The sequence below is a fragment of the Salvelinus namaycush genome, chromosome 3 (genome assembly GCF_016432855.1).
Source record: "Salvelinus namaycush isolate Seneca chromosome 3, SaNama_1.0, whole genome shotgun sequence".
Lineage (NCBI taxonomy): Eukaryota > Metazoa > Chordata > Actinopteri > Salmoniformes > Salmonidae > Salvelinus > Salvelinus namaycush.
In genome coordinates this window covers 52,550,829-52,568,226 of record NC_052309.1, presented here as the reverse complement: position 1 = coordinate 52,568,226, position 17,398 = coordinate 52,550,829, and the positions used below count along the sequence as shown (strand labels likewise).

General features: G+C 46.9%; 1 protein-coding gene across 1 annotated transcript in view; it reads right to left on the bottom strand.

The window, feature by feature from the left end:
* The window catches only part of ablim3 (actin binding LIM protein family, member 3), an 87,402-nt gene that overhangs the window by 52,296 nt on the left and 17,708 nt on the right, over positions 1–17,398 (bottom strand). Inside the window, exons 3-4 of the mRNA XM_038988511.1 lie at positions 8,850–9,033; positions 1,224–1,336 (exon numbers count right to left, since the gene is read on the bottom strand). Coding sequence (XP_038844439.1) covers positions 1,224–1,336; positions 8,850–9,033 — 297 coding nt within the window. The remainder of the gene's footprint in view (positions 1–1,223; positions 1,337–8,849; positions 9,034–17,398) is intronic.

Below are 17,398 nucleotides of genomic sequence, written 5' to 3'. Positions count from 1 at the left end.
TTTTTTTTTGTAATAAACTGCGCCATTGGAAACACAGTTATTTCTCTCCTCCTGACTTCTCTGCCGCCAGTTAAACACCCCTTACAACGGGCTGTTGGGTAAACAGCCATTTCTCACCACTCTGGCTCAGTGCTGTTTGTCAGGGCTACTCTGCCTGGCACACCCACACCCATACTGAGCGTTTAACACTCTGGCTGTTCTCAGATAAAACAGTATCTTCCAGCTAATAACCATAGGGAAATGGCTTTGCTGGACAGGCAGGCAGTATTTCCACCTGGTGACACATGGACAGGGCAGCCATCTGGACAGGGCAAGGTGGCCAACACAACACCACTCCCTCAGGGCAGGTAGGCACTGTACCAGTCCGCCTGGATCCTGGGAGACTCCGTTCAAATACCTGATATTGCCAGTCAAATTAAGGCAGACATTATCATCTATTTTAGGTCATAACCGTGGGACATTGTGTGACAATTTCATTTATTCATGTCTTATAGATAGCCATTAAAAACAAAAGACACCAGATGCCGAGCAGGGAAGTTGTTTTGTAATCAAAGCTCCCATTCATTTAGGTCATTTATTTTTTATTGAACCTTTATTTAACTAGGCAAGTCCGTTAAGAACAAATTCTTATTTACAACGACGGCCTACCATGAGCCCATGTCTGCCTGATCGCACTGTGACTGGAGGACTGCAATATCAAAGCATGTGTCTGTCGCCAGGTAGATTGATAGCAGTCATTTGCAGATGAGAGATATTATTGATTGATGTGATATCAAGCCCGTCACTCGCTCAGCCCTCTAGTGTGTTACTGCTACTGTACCCCCCCCCCCCCTCTCTGCACTCCATGTACTTAACCAGGTGTCCAATGTACATCATGAAATCTCTACACACAACTCAATGAAGATTTAATGGGACTGTAGTAGTGGGGTGATTAACATGATTAACAACTACTGTATGTTGAGATCTGGTTGGGGGGTCCTACTGTATGTTGAGATCTGGTCTATGCATCTCCTGTATGTGCTTTTGTCGCAGATTAATCGACAGATGCTGCTATTGCATCATAAATTCATGAGGTCATCATCAGGATATAGTGATTCCACTGAGAGGTGCGGTGTGCTGAAGCCTGGTCCTATGGGACCATTGCTGTGCTGTATGACACTGATCGTGTTAAGTCCAGCTGAGGCCCTGTGTTATGAGAAGGTTATTCTGATATGGAGACTTACGGCTGGGTCCGTGGATCTTGACCGGCTCGCTGCTGACCAGCGAATGAGAGCACTGCTGACACACACACTTCTTCCCACAGAAGGTCACCCTATCTCCGATAGGGAAAGGCTTTCTGGGAAACGAGACAAAGGAAGACATCAGACATGTATTCTGCCGAACCTGCAACATCATACAGTACGTATACTGTGTAATGACAGCTAGGCAATATTATTTTACACAACTGCACATTTTGTGTTTAGTAATTGTTCATAATGTACTGTTTGGTGGTCCAATTATAATACATTTTGTAAATTCTCCCTTAAAAAAACGCTCAAAATAAATCCATGAGAAAATCCTGCAGTAGGCTTATGTCCTTTACAGGGGGCGCCATATTTACTTTTGTCCAACAATGACAGTGAAATCAAGGGTCCTGCCAGAGGACAGAGCAGAGATGACTACAGCACAGCAGTGGTACCGTTCTATACAGCCATTCTGGAAGTGTTTGCTAATGTATCACTAACTAACTACCCAACACTGAACAGCTGAGCACCGAGACTAATGATGCTTTGATGTGACTGAAGAAGATTAGACGTGATTATTCCTGCATGCATTTGGGATTATATTATGTTTAGAAAAGGTTTCTTAAAAAAAAAAACTTTGAGCAGAAGGCGCTTCATTTAGTCAAGGAGGGCAATGTGATTCTCTTTAGTAGCACATGAGAGGGAAACGGCATCAAAGGCCAGACCTCCGTTCTAATCGCATTCATACTGATTAGAAAGTCACTCTCCATGCAGACACACACACAGGCACGCTCGCACATGAAAGAGCGAGGACGGAGCCCCTTTCCAAAATATTCATCAAAACAAACATCTTTAGCCAGTGGATAAAGGAAGTCATGCAACATTTAAAAGCAGAGAAAATACATTATTCCGTTAGAGGATCTGCAATTAAATATGATCATCTGCCAAATTTTCTTATCTTTTGTAGAAGGCATGGACCCAGATAATTTCATAACTCCTTAAACGAACCCAAATATGAATTGATATCATTATTTGTACTTGTATTTACTTTACTTTATGTTTGTTTGATTATTTTTCTGGTATTGGGGAGGGGCTCTGTTTAAGTATGGGTGGTTGGGTTGGGGCTCTGTTGAAGTATGGGGGGTTGGGGGTGGGCTCTGTTGAAGTATGGGGGGTTGGGGTAGGGCTCTGTTGAAGTATGGGGGGTTGGGGGTGGGGCTCAGTTGAAGGATGGGGGGTTGGGGTGGGGCTATGTTGATGTATGGGGGGATGGGGTGAGGCTCTGTTGGAGCATGGGGGGTTGGTGTGGGGCTCAGTTGAAGCATGGGGGGGTGGGGCTCTGTTGGAGCATGCGAGGTTAGGGTGGGGCTTTGTTGAAGCATGGGGAGTTGGGACTCAGTTGAAGCATGGGGGTTGGGGTGGGGCTATGTTGAAGCATGGGGGGTTGGGGTGGGGCTTTGTTGGTGCATGGGGGGTTGGGGTGGGGCTTTGTTGGAGAGTGGGGGGTTGGGGTGGGGCTTAGTTGAAGCATGGGGGGGTTGGGGCTCTGTTGGAGCATGCAGGGTTGAGGTGGGGCTTTGTTGAAGCATGGGGGGTTGGGGCTTAATTGAAGCATGGGGGTTGGGGTGGGGCTGTGTTGGAGCATGGGGGGTTGGGGTGGGGCTTTGTTGGAGAGTGGGGGGTTGGGGTGGGGCTTAGTTGAAGCATGGGGGGGTTGGGGTGGGGCTTAGTTGAAGCATGGGGGGTTGGGGCTTAATTGAAGCATGGGGGTTGGGGTGGGGCTGTGTTGGAGCATGGGGGGTTGGGGTGGGGCTTTGTTGGAGAGTGGGGGGTTGGGGTGGGGCTTAGTTGAAGCATGGGGGGGTTGGGGTGGGGCTTAGTTGAAGCATGCAGGGTTGAGGTGGGGCTTTGTTGAAGCATGGGGGGTTGGGGCTTAGTTGAAGCATGGTGGTTGGGGTGGGGCTGTGTTGGAGCATGGGGGGGTTGGGGTGGGGCTTTGTTGGAGAGTGGGGGGTTGGGGTGGGGTTGATGCGGTAGGGGATCTTATATTTTTTTACCCTCTACCTGTTTGTATGTATAATCTTTAAATGACAAATAAAGGGCCTCCCGAGAGGTGCAGTGGTCTAAGGCACTGCATCGCAGTGCTTGAGGCGTCACTACAGACCCGGTTTCGATCCCAAACTGTGTTGCAGCCTCGTCCGGGATAGGGAATTGTTTTGCTGGCCGGGATGTCCTTGTCCCATTCCGCTCCAGCGACTCCTTGTGGCGGGCCAGGTGCATGCACGCTGACTTTGGTCACCAGGTGTACTGTGCTTCCTCCGACACATTGGTGCGGCTGGCTTCCGGGTTAAGCGAGCAGTGTGTCATGAAGCAGTGCAGCTTGGCAGGGTCGTGTTTCAGGAGGATGCATGGCTCTCGATCTTTGCCTCTCACCAGTCCGTACGGGAGTTTCAGCGATGGGACAAGACTGTAACTACCATTTTGATATCATGAAAATGGAGGGAAAAAATAAAATAAAAAATGTTTTATTTAAATTAAATAAAAAAACGTCCATTTGCACATTTCTCTATCACCGTGAAAAGGTATGACAAACTCTTTCAAATGTAGGCCTGTCCGAACCGTAGCAACCTAAATTGAAGACTTATGTAAATGTAATAGGTTGTGACACAGTGACACAACTAGCCTATTTAAACAATATCGTTATGTAGACGACCTGCAAAGAAAAGCGCCAAGACAAATGATTCTTAACAAAACTGTGTAAAGACACATGGAGATACTAAAGCAGACAGGATGGGTATTTAGTGCTACAACTCAAAAGGCAAATCCCAACCTCTGCTCTGCATTCATTATACACACACACACACACACACACACACACACACACACACACACACACACACACACACACACACACACACATACACATACACATACACATACACACACACACACACACACACACACACACACACACACACACACACACACAGACACACAGACACACACACCACATCTCTTTGGTGTGTTGTGTGCTGACAGGGTGGCCCTGTGGGTTTCAGTGGTAATATCCGGTGACAGGGAGGCTCACAGAGATATCCACCCTCCCTTGAGTCATGACGGGCCATTGGACAGATCCTGTATCCAGCCACACGGCAGCCAGGCATGCAGGGGAATATGCGGCACACCCGCTTGGCCACAACAGCTAAACTGGGCCAGCAGAGGTGATCTTCATGCTGCACATTGAAACAAACATACTGGCTGCGTCCCAAATGGCGCCCTATTCCCTAGATAGTGCACTACCAGGGCCCATTTGGGATGCAGGCGCTGTTTCAAACATGCTGAGGACGGTGCCGTGTGCTATGAACGACAGACAATACTGTCAAATGTACTCGCGCAAACAACGCATCCTACCGCCTGCATAGTGAGGTTTGGGAGAAGTGGGGATGATCTGTGGCTGATGATGAGTGTTTTACGTGTGGTGACTGCTGACTGCATGAGGGGATGCCAGCTCTGCTGCCGCTACCGAAAGCTACGAGTCAGCATCTCTAGCAGGGCAGGTAGCGCTATTAGGGCAATTTTCGGAAAAGATTCATGTCCCTTAAACATGGACTACTCAGTAACATCATTCAATATCATGTACTGTTTCACTAGCCAACTGACGGTGGTATATTCCCTATCACCTTGCATATCACTGTCAAGCACCTGCCCAAATTACATCTCATAACACCATACAGTGTGTCAGGTCAGCATGTAATAGCATTGAACTACAGATTGCAAACAGTGCAAAACACATTCATTAACATACACATCTGTGCACCATGGGACATACACGCACAGCCATGTAAGCAGTGGTGCTCTCAGCCTATCAGGGCCCTAGGTGGGGAGGTTACTGTGGGTTAGACTCTAAATCCACCCCAGCCCTGTTGCCACCTGCTACGGCCACCTGCCACCGTGCGTGACCCCCTGCCTGCCCAGACCACCTGGGCATTCCATAGTACAAAACAGCATGCCACCTACACCAACCAACCAGATGCAGGTCTGCCTTGGCACACCACACAGAAAGTCTAGAACACAGAGAGACACGACAGTTGAGAGTGTGGGTGTTTGAACAATAACAAAACAAATAACATAATAAATCAAATAAAAATGAATAAAATGGCTTAGAGGGCACAATTCAGGTCAAAATTCCCTTCAAGAAATGATAGAAAATGCTAGCGGAGCAGGGGTAGTAGGTCAACTTGTTGCTGTAGGGTTTGTATGTGTGGGGGTGGGGGTGGTGCATGTGGCTTCGCTTGTATGTGTTCATTTGTGTTGTACAGTCGTGGCTAAAAGTTTTGAGAATGACACAAAAATGTATTTTCACAAAGTCTGCTGCCTCAGTTTGTATGATGGCAATTTGCATATACTCCAGAATGTTATGAAGAGGGATCAGATGAATTGCAATTAATTGCAAAGTCCCTCTTTGCCATGCAAATGAACTGAATCCCCCAAAAACATTTCCACTGCATTTCAGCCCTGCCACAAAAGGACCAGCTGACATCATGTCAGTGATTCTCTCGCAAGCGCCAGGACCGTCTCCTAAAGTTGATTCAGCTGTGGGATTGAGGCACTACCAGTACAGAGCTTGCTCAGGAATGGCAGCAGGCAGGTGTGAGTGCATCTGCACGCACAGTGAGGCGAAGACTTTTGGAGGATGGCCTGGTGCAATGAAGGGCAGCAAAGAAGCCACTTCTCTCCAGGAAAAACATCAAGGACAGAATGATATTCTGCAAACGGTACAGGGATTGGACTGCTGAGGACTGGGGTAAAGTCCTTTTCTCTGATAATTCCCTTTCCGATTGTTTGGGGCATCCGGAAAAAAGCTTGTCCAGAGAAGACAAGGTGAGCGCTACCATCAGTCCTGTGTCATGCCAACAGTAAAGCATCCTGAGACCATTCATGTGTGGGGTTGCTTCTCAGCCAAGGGAGTGGGCTCACTCACAATTGTGCCTAAGAACAAAGCCATGAATAAAGAATGGTACCAACACATCCTCCGAGAGCAACTTCTCCCAACCATCCAGGAACAGTTTGGTGACGAACAATGCCTTTTCTAGCATGATGGAGCACCTTGCCATAAGGCAAAAGTGATAACTAAGTGGCTCGGGGAACAAAACATCGATATTTTGGGTCCATGTCCAGGAAACTCCCCAGACCTTAATCCCATTGAGAACTTGTGGTCAATCCTCAAGAGGCGGGTGGACAAACAAAAACCCACAAATTCTGACAAACTCCAAGCATTGATTATGCAAGAATGGGCTGCCATCAGTCAGGATGTGGCCCAGAAATTAATTGACAGCATGCCAGGGCGGATTGCAGAGGTCTTGAAAAAGAAGGGTCAACACTGCAAATATTGACTCTTTTCATCAACTTCATGTAATTGTCAATAAAAGACTTTGACACTTATGAAATGCTTGTAATTATACTTCAGTATTCCATAGTAACATCTGACAAAAATATCTAAAGACACTAAAGCAGCAAACTTTGTGGAAATTAATATTTGTGTCAACTTTTGGTCACGACTGTACACACTGTGCACATATTTCTACTACCGTATGCCTGTAAGGCCTCTCTCTCTCTGGCCCATTCTGCTGCAGTGTGTGTCTGGCCTCACTAAAGTTTCTGAAACAGTGACAGTGAACCACACAATGAGAGAGAGGGCTTTTGACATTGTAATACCGCTGAGGTCTTAGAGTCCCAGCATGACAAGCAGAAACAAGAGGCTGCATGTCCCTTTCTCTCCTCTCAAGACAACGTTCCTCCTCACTGAACGAGGCTGTATGTCCCTTTCTCTCCTCTAAAGACAATGTCCCTCCTCACTGAACTGTTCCCTGTCTTGGAAGATCGGATGAAACATCTGATAATTTCTTTGTTTTCTGATTATGCTGATTTCTCTTCTTTATCAATTTTATTCAGCACTGATTACATGCCAGCATCCCCAATAAAACAAATGATTCACTACTTAATAATTTAATCAAACATGATCCAGCACAAAGTTGGCCTCCGATGTGCATCGAAGGGCCAGCAATGATCAATGTGGTGGATATACTGTACATAAACTCGGCAAAAAAAAGAAACGTCCCTTTTTCAGGACCCTATCTTTTAAAGATAATTCGTAAAAATCCAAATAACTTCACAGATCTTCATTGTAAAGGGTTTAAACACTGTTTCCCATGCTTGTTCAATGAACCATAAACAATGAATGAACACGCACCTGTGGAACGGATGTTAAGACACTAACAGCTTACAGACGGGAGGCAATTAAGGTCACAGTTATGAAAACTTAGGACACTAAAGAGGCCTTTCTACTGACTCTGAAAAACACCAAAAGAAAGATGCCCAGGGTCCCTGCTCATCTGCGTGAACATGCCTTAGGCATGCTGCAATGAGGCATGACGACTGCAGATGTGGTCAAGGCAATAAATTGCAATGTCCGTACTGTGAGAAGCCTAAGACAGTGATACAGGGAGACATGACGGACAGCTGATCGTCCTCGCAATGGCAGACCACGTGTAACAACACCTGCACAGGATTGGTACATCCGAACATTACACCTGCGGGACAGGTACAGGATGGCAACAACAACTGCCCGAGTTACACCAGGAACACACAATCCCACCATCAGTGCTCAAACTGTCCGCAATAGGCTGAGAGAGGCTGGACTGAGGGCTTGTAGGCCTGTTGTAAGGCAGATCCTCACCAGACATCACCGGCAACAATGTTGCCTATGGGCACAAACCCACCATCGCTGGATCAGACAGGACTGGCAAAAAGTGCTCTTCACTGATGAGTTGCGGTTTTGTCTCACCAGGGGTGATGGTTTGATTCGTGTTTATCGTCGAAGGAATGAGCGTTACACCGAGGCCTGTACTCTGGAGCGGGATCGATTTGGAGGTGGATGGTCCGTCAAGGTCTAGGGTGGTGTATCACAGCATCATCAGACTGAGCTTGTTGTCATTTCAGGTAATCTCAACACTGTGTGTTACAGGGAAGACATCCTCTGCCCTCATGTGGTACCCTTCCTGCAGGCTCATCCTGGCATGACCCTCCAGCATGACAATGCTACCAGCTATACTGCTCGTTCTGTGCGTGATTTCCTGCAAGACAGGAATGTCAGTGTTCTGCCATGGCCAGCGAAGAGCCCGGATCTCAATCACATTGAGCGTGTCTGGGACCTGTTGGATCGGAGGGTGAGGGCAAGGGCCATTTCCCCCAGAAATGTCTGGAAACTTGCAAGTGCCTTGGTGGAAGAGTGGGGTAACATCTCACAACAAGAACTGGCACATCTGGTGCAGTCCATGAGGACTGCAGTACTTAATGCAGTTGGTGGCCACACCAGATACTGACTGTTACTTTTGATTTTGACCCCCCCCCCCTTTGTTCAGGGACACATTTTTCAATTTCTGTTAGTCACATGTCTGTGGAACTTGTTCCGTTTATGTCTCAGTTGTTGAATCTTGTTATGTTCATACAAATATTTACACATGTTAAGTTTTCTGAAAATAAATGCAGTTGACAGTGAGAGGACGTTTCTTTTTTTGCTGAGTTTATGTGTGTGTGTATGTGTGTGTGTTTCCCCACAGTACCTACCTGCACATGCTGCAGACAAAACACTTGGGGTGGTAGGTACGCCCCAGCGCCGAGACCACCTCCCCTGTGATGAAGTCTCCACAGCTGTCACACTTGGTGCCGTAGAGGCGCTGGTAGTCCTCTGTACAGATGTACTCTCCTCCCTTCTGGAAGAAGCCTGAACGAGCCAGGTCACAGCCACACACTGGAGACACACAGTGACACAGAAATGAGATGTTAGCAAAGGAAAAAAATGGTTAAAAGATCGATCAGGCTGTATATACACAATAGAGGAAAAAGGAAGAGCAAAATGCACATTTAATCAGTAATCAAAAGCCTGGTAAACACGAAGCACAAATTCCCAACAGTACAGAGTAAACTTGGCTAATAGCCTCCAATGCAAATAGCATGAACACACAACATGTTTGGACAAGCAGTGTTCCTCATGCAGTTAAAAAGCAATTGTACATGACAGTGCCTGGTAAACAACTTGTTCTACAACGGGTTGGTCAAAACAAGCATTGTGATTGTTTGAGACGTGTTCTAAGCCATTCTGAAAAACCTATTTAGCACGGGTAGGCATATGACACAAAAATGGGCATCTTGTTTTCTCTGTGCTATCTGAATTGTAGTTTAACGAACACACTGAGAACCTTAAAGATCCATCGGAGCGAGACACATCGAACCTGACATGGTTGCAAACGCTCCGGCCTTCTACCTGCATCCCAAGCGAGTGGTCTCCTCGGATGACAGTGTGGTACAGCCGAGAGCCAGTCGGAGTTAACACACTGGGATCCAAGGTTTGTTGTGCAAATAAGTTTAGCCAGGTCACCCGAGATACAAGCTAGTATTCGACGTCCATCCATGTCTCAGGATGTAGGGAGATGACGTGGAAACCGGCCACTAGGAGCAACGGCGCGTGTGGTTATCTTCAAGTAGGTTTCGGTTTTGCTTGGCGTTGTGTACGGGGATGGAGGATAGGTGTAAGCATATGCCTCTGATCGCAAAGGCTGCAAGTTCAAAATCAGCTATAGAAAGTTGTTTTTGATATTTTAGTTTGAAGCCTATCCCAAACCTTAACCATTCAGAGTTAATGCCTAATATTAAGAATTTGGAGTTAACGCCTGACCTTAACCTTAAACACTTTTGACGTTTGGAAATTTGACATTTGGAACAACTTCGAAATGCTACGTTTGATTCTGACTTACGTTTGAATTCTGACTTGAGGCTGTGACAGCTGGTAGAATAAGTAGCTTACATATTTTGATATTAGAGCTAAGACACTATATTAGTCTTCTCAAATCTTGTTGATTCCAAGTTTCTTATCTTTCTCTCTCTCTAGGAGGTCGGCACACAAAAATACACAAACCACTCCATCAGAAGCATCACCATTCGGCAGCTGTCTGATGCTGACCTGGAGGTCATAGAGATCATGACCAGGGCGGAGAGCTACTGGACCCCTTCCCTGGACAGCAGGAAAAGATGGAGCCACATCCTGACAGGTTCCGACTCCAAGAACCAACCGTCAGTTCCAGCTAAACGGCAGTCTGCTGACGTGGCCCCATCAGATGCATGATACTTCAAAGGCTGCTCAATGAACGGCAACGTGCACATTAACGATGTATAGTGTATTTCTGCTTGATGAGCATGATGATTGATGGGCTAAATTCAGCACCATGGACAGCTCTATCACTGTCAGCATCATTAGCAGTGCATGCCCATAGCAACAAAGCCAATCGAATGAAGGACCAGCCGGCTTGGCTAGCAACCATAGATTTGTGTTGGGACTATATTTTCGTGAAGGGATGAAATAGTAGTCTATGAATACATTTATCAAAATAACGTTTTTTTACTTAATTGGAATCCCGTTGTAGAAAAGCAATTGTACACAAGAGGGTGTGCTAAATGGCTTTTATTTTAGCACGGCTGTAGGTACACGTGTGTGTATGTGTGTGTGTGTGTGTCAATGCAGTATATTAGCCTGGCCCGCATGACCCCTGACCCCATATAAGTTACATTTTATAATCCATCCATGAGGATTTTAAAAAGTGAATATAATAATAAGTATCACAGCAATACTGTGTAATCACGTTAACAAATGTCGACGTGGAGTAAATGCTCTGTCAAAGACCATTGATATGGCTCGTGCTGTAACTTAAACGTCAGTGTTCGCGTTAAATAAATAGGCAGTCAATTAGCTCAATGGCTTTAGATCGAGCTGAGTGTGACAGTACCTGAGCCAAAGTGTTTAGAAGCCTACCTGTGTAGAAAGAGCCCCACTAAATCATCAGGCTCCTACTGACTCCTAAAAGATGCAGCCACTGACAGAGAATAAGGATGATGAGACGGGGACAAAGAGACAGAGATACTATCTCTCTAAGCATAGATAGGGATAGCCGACTTGTCAGCCAACATGATTTCAAATTGAGAATGACGGGTAAATGATGCCTTGCACAATTATTGCTGAAGGAACCAACTAGCTCTCGCAGTCTTACAACAGAATTAGACGTTCGTCTATGTTTTCAAACGTCAAATGTTGAAGTTGTTGCTCAAGACAAATTTCAAAGTGTTTAAGGTTAGGGTTAAATTTAAGCATTATCTCCGAAAATCTTAAGGTTAGATATTAACTCCAAATGGCTAAGGTAACGGTTAAGGTTTGGTATAGGCTTAAAACAAAAATCTCAAGAACAATTGTTCTGTTGCTGGAGTCAAACTTGCAACCTTTGGAATCAGAGGCATAACTCCGAAATCTTAAGGTTAGACATTAACTCCGAATGGTTAAGGTAAGGGTTAAGGTTTGGTATAGGCTTTAAAGAAAAATCTCAAAAACTATTTTCTATCGCTGGATTTAAATTTGCAACCAATGAAATCAGAGGCAGATGCTTATGCCCATCCACAACTTCCTAGCCAAACTAAAACCTACTTGAAGGTAACAGCGCTCACTGTCGCCCCCTAGTGGTCCAGTTTCCACATCCTCTCCCGATGTCCTCAGACATGGATGGATGTCGAATACTGACTTGTATCACGGGGTCACCTGGCTGTAATGAACGGCATGAGAATTTGAATAAAGCATTTGAATATCTGATCCTATCTAGCAGCTGCCCCTCAGGAGGAGTGAAACATGATCCTGTGCCCTGCGTCTCCAATAACACCGGCTGGCTACAGAAGGCTGCAGCAAAGACAAGACACACACGTCCCCTTGGGGCACCTAGCTGCACATGCTGCCAGCCAGGGAGACACCCTGCCTTTCTCTGCTACAGCACCACGCGGTGTGAGTGTGTCACAGCAGCAGACGAGGTAGTGGAAGAGCAATTTAACCACCGCCCCTGGGCTCAGTTGAACTTTCATACATCAGTAGCATGTGTGTCATGGGTACCACTTCTACTCCCCACATTGGGGACCTTTGAATGAAGCAATAAGGCACCAAATGTAGCACACCGACCATGAAAACAAAAGTTATACGCGTGTAGATGATTCAGTTAAACCTAAAGAATCGCAATGCATGAGCTAAATCTGCAGGACTGAGATTCACAATCAGAGGGTCCACTGTTACCATCACCTATTCCCCCCAGTGAAGACATCTAGACAGTAGAAAAGACAGGCACACAGTATCCTACATCATCTGTAGAGCATCAGCAGTAGTACAATTAGCTACACTATTCTTCTATTGTGACACACTGCTCCTCTTTGTCTCACTGACCCACCTGGTGCACATGTTGCCTTTCAACAGCAGAGCCTGAGCCCATACCAGCCAGCCAGCCAGCCAGCCAGCCAGCCAGCCAGACAAATCACTGCCTACCACAGCCCATTCACTGCCAGAGAAAAAGATGTTGAAAGGCCAGCGGTGACATCTGCGCGCCCCACAGTTTACCCTCTCTATCTGGCCCAATGAATAATTCAGCTAGGCCATAAATAAAGGCTGGCTGTGTTGTGCATGAGGAATCAGCGGCCACCACACCACACATCACTACACCACAGCATGCTGCTCCCGGTTGTGCCACACTTACTGCTACTCCTACAGTCTGATGCCAGTTCAGTCAGGATCAGATGGGGGGGGGGGGGGTGTATTTATCAACAGCCAACAGACACAATTAAAATTCTATGCCCTCATCCTCTCCTCTCCTCTCCTCTCCTCCCCTCCCATCCCCTGGTAATCGCAAGGCACGCAATTAGGCTTTATCGCTTCCTCCTCCTCCGCCAGCTCTTTGTGGCGGTAGAGGCGGGGAGAGGCAGAAGGCAGGCAAGATCGCCTAGCCCGGGTCAGTTAAGGAGCCGTTTCCGTCCTCTGAGAGAGTGAGAGAGAGAGAGTTGTTTAGCCTGGGCTGGGATCCGAGCCCACGCCTAGCCTGGTCTTCCGTTCCACAGCCAGGAGATGGCCAGTCAACAAAGCACTGCTCACATCAGAGGAGGAACCCAGGCAGAAAGGACGGCAAGTGGTTGTTTGATACTTAAAGCACCGGCGGAAACCAGAAATGATGCCAAGGTACACATTTTAAGAGCTAGCATGCAGATTTACGTCTAGTAAAGAGATGTCCTCCTTGGCCCCCTGTTGCGTGGATTGGGCATCTGTATGCAAACACACGCAGAGTAAAGCAAACACTGCCACATTATGGGTTGATTACACATGTAGCAAACATCTGAAGAGGCCAACCCTGAAATGACAACGAGTAAATCTGTGTGTGTGTGTGTGTGTGTGAGTGTGAGTGTGAGTGTGTGTGTGTGTGTGTGTGTGTGTGTGTGTGTGTGTGTGTGTGTGTGTGTGTGTGTGTGTGTGTGTGTGTGTGTGTGCACGTGTGTGTGTTTGAGCATACGGGTGCTAGGGGTGTGTTTGCTTGAGTCCATACGCGCCATTTCCCTCTGTTTTAAGCTGTGTGTGCCACATGTAATGTGTCTCATGGCTCTGACTCACTCTGACTGGCTATCTCAGCAGCTGGCCAGGCTCATAATTGGTTAATAAAACGCCCATAAGACGGGTACTCTACAGCCATGGCTCTCTTCCTAAGGCATTACATCACCAACAGATAACAAGGATAGCTGAGCAGGGGGAATCTAATGCTGATCTAGGAGCAGTCATTTCTATGGTATAGGCGCTGCTTCCTGACTACTGTAGCTCCAGACATGAACGTGTTACCATGCTAGAGGCCTGCAGGTACAGAGCAAACTACTAATCAATAGAGTTTCATTAGTGACATTGTGAAAACACTCACCCAGAATGATTAACACAATACCCCAGAGGATGGAGGGAAGGAATGGAAAGAGGAGAGAGAGAGAGAACGAGAGAGAGAGATCCAGGGCTCTAAGTATATGTCGGGGTTGACAATGAAAATCACTCAGGCTAGAAGAGCAGCCAGAGACTGTAATTGAGTGGTTTCAAGATGAGCTGTGGTGTTCTGGCAGGGCTGGGTTCAGTACATGTCTACAGTCACAGAAAGGTATCACTATACCTTCTCCTCTCTATCTCTCCTCTGCATTATTCCACTCCTGTCGCCGCCCGGCCGTGACTGAAACGACCTTTCCCCATTCAAGCGTAACAAATGCTAATGGGTGCGTGAGTGCTACGCCGCCCGCCCCGACTAATTTAGTCCCCACCGAGACCGTGCCGCCGTGCCTCTCCTTGGCGTTCAAAACGTGTCGACCGTGCCTCTGCTCCCTCCGCTCCTCCACTCCCCGACGCCTTTGAGCCCGTCAGATGATCCCTTTGATGTGTGTTTGACTCAGGATGCAGTACGAATGTGTGAGGGACCAAACCAGTCAGCACTGTCTGCTGTGTCACAGTGGAGGTGGGAGGGAGACCTTTTGGGGTAGTACTTGTAAGGGAAATGATATTGCCGATAAAATAATGTAATATACCAGTAAAAGAGATTGTGGATGGGAAATGAAGAACAGTACCATCATTACGAATATTCAATGCTAGATTTTCAACGAGTCAGCATAAATCTAGTTTGTCCCTCAATTTACAGCACAGTAATGGATGACTGGATTCATCTACAGATAGAGTTGTCTGGCCGGCCCTAATATCCACATATAGTTGAGTTGTCCCTTCCTTAAACTATGGGCTGCATAATCGTAGTGTAAGAGCTCAGTTCCGTGCTTATACACCTGCATTGCTTGCTGTTTGGGGTTTTAGGCTGGGTTCCTGTACAGCACTTTGAGATATCAGCTGATGTAAGAAGGGCTATATAAATACATTTGATTTGATTTGATTTGAGTTCCCAGAGTGGTTCTAAACCCAGACTAACTCAGGTTCTAAGCCTGTTCTAAACCCAGACTAACTCAGGTTCTAAGCCTGTTCTAAACCCAGACTAACTCAGGTTCTAAGCCTGTTCTAAACCCAGACTAACTCAGGTTCTAAACCTGTTCTAAAACAAAGACAAACTCAGGTTCTTAACCTGTTCCAAACCCAGACTAACTCAGGCCCTGAGACTTCAACCGTGAGCTTCAGCAGCAGAGCCAACCAGATGCTACCTACTGTACGCCACCTTCCTGACAGCTGTTCACAGAGCAACACCAGCAGAGAAAGGGGAGTGCTGATGATTTATCTCTCATGAACTTTTCGGCATGAGCATAACACTATGGCTCTACCACCTCGGCTCCTGGAGAGCCACGGGCTGGGCTGGGCTGGGCTGTACGTGTCTAGTGTAGCAGATGAACAAGCACCTTGAGACGCATATACCGCAGGATCTGAATTGCAGATATCACCAGGCGAACACAACCCAAGTCTCCGTGTCACCTTGGCACAGGAAGGGAGATGGTGAAGGGACTGCCAGAGAGCTGAGAGTGTAAGAGTTGCCTTGATAACAGTGATAAGCATCCTTCCATTTGTTAGTAAGATGCCTGACTGTAAGATGAGGCTGTGAATGACGTCAGCCTTGTTCAGCCCCTGGATTCTTCATTTCATTCAACCGGAGGCAATCATATTACTCACTCCCTAGTGGAGCAGCAGTTTAGACTAGAGTCATCAATTCTAGTTAGCATACAGAGTCAATCTAATGGATTTAATTTCCAGGAACCCAGTGAGTCAATCCCACTCTAAGAAGACACCACGAGGTGAGGTGGCCAGAAAAGGATTCCCTTGAGATGACCCCTCCTTGGAGTTGAGAGTTCTCCATCGCTACATCAGGGAATTGCATATGCATAGTCACTTTACCCCTACCTACATGTACAGGTTTAGAACCTGAGTTAGTCTGGGTTTAGAACAGGTTAAGAAACCAAGTTAGTTTCATTCAGTATTGTTGTAATTGTCATTATTACAAATATCTATATAAAAATCGTCAGATTAATCGGTTTCTGATTTTTTTGGTCCTCCAATAATCGGTATCGGCATTGAAAAATCGCAATCGGCCGACCTCTAGTGTTGACCCAACCACAGATGAATTTAGCATCTCCACAGACCCACCTCCCAACAGCTTCCCACAGAGACACAAAGGATGGGTTCCAAAAGGCACCCTACTACCCCCAAGAACATCCAAGGATATTGCCTAGCATGCGAACAGAGTCATGACATCAGATTCCCACAGTGCACTTCCCACAGCCCGGTCATAGGATGCCTTTGCATTCCCAAACAGAGAGGACGAGCAGTCACTAATCCCACCTGTCTGTGTGTGTCAATTTGGCATGCTTGGACGGGCTTTGTGTTACATAGACCACACACACACACACACACAACTTCACCACGGTGGCGCCACAATCCTCTCAACCTGCCATATAGTATCATATTGGGCTATATAGTTTCAGTTTATCATCATATTACGTACATATTGTCTCTGCGGTCCTCTCTCCTGTGGTCAATGTTTACATTTTCCTCTCAAAGCAGAGCTTTTGTTTCCCAAATATTTCATCTTGTGTCCATTTTTCAGAACATTCTTCTGGCAGACAGATTAGGGAAAGTGGACATGGACAAACAGCAGTAGTATGTCTTAATCCCTAGCTCTGGCTCTGGGCCTGCTGAGCAGTAAGCAAAGGGATTATCCTGGCCATCTATCACCAATCTGGGAGAAGCATGCCAGGCCAGCCAGGGCTACTACGGTGCAATGCAGACTCTTGGTCCCAGGTCCCAGCTGCAGCCACAGCCCAGGCCTGGCTGTCACACACACACACACACATACACAGAGCACCAGACATGCTGGCAGCAAAAACCTCTCTCTCTCTCTCTCTCTCTCTGGCTTGGCGATAAGAAACATGGGGCAGCCAGGGGGTTGCCATGGCAACAGAACCCCCTCTACCACCACCACCACCCCCCCTCTCTCTCTTTCTATTATTCTCTCCTCTCTCTCTTTCTATTATTCTCTCTCTCTCACTCTCAGACGACTATCCTTGCAACCAGGAATAGTCTCCACCAATCACCAACTCTGAATGCCGCACACATTACACGCTGATCAAAAGCGACCGTCGGAGTACAAACGTAGCCAGAGACAGTGGCGCTGTGGCGTATTATGGGCAGCTGTTTGAGAGAGGGTCAGAGGTACACCCGCCCATCACCCACTGGGCTGGGACTGACCAGGACTGACCCAGCAGGACAGAGGTCACACCTTGGGGGACCTGCATAGGGCTGAGGGTGGGGGCAGAGAGTC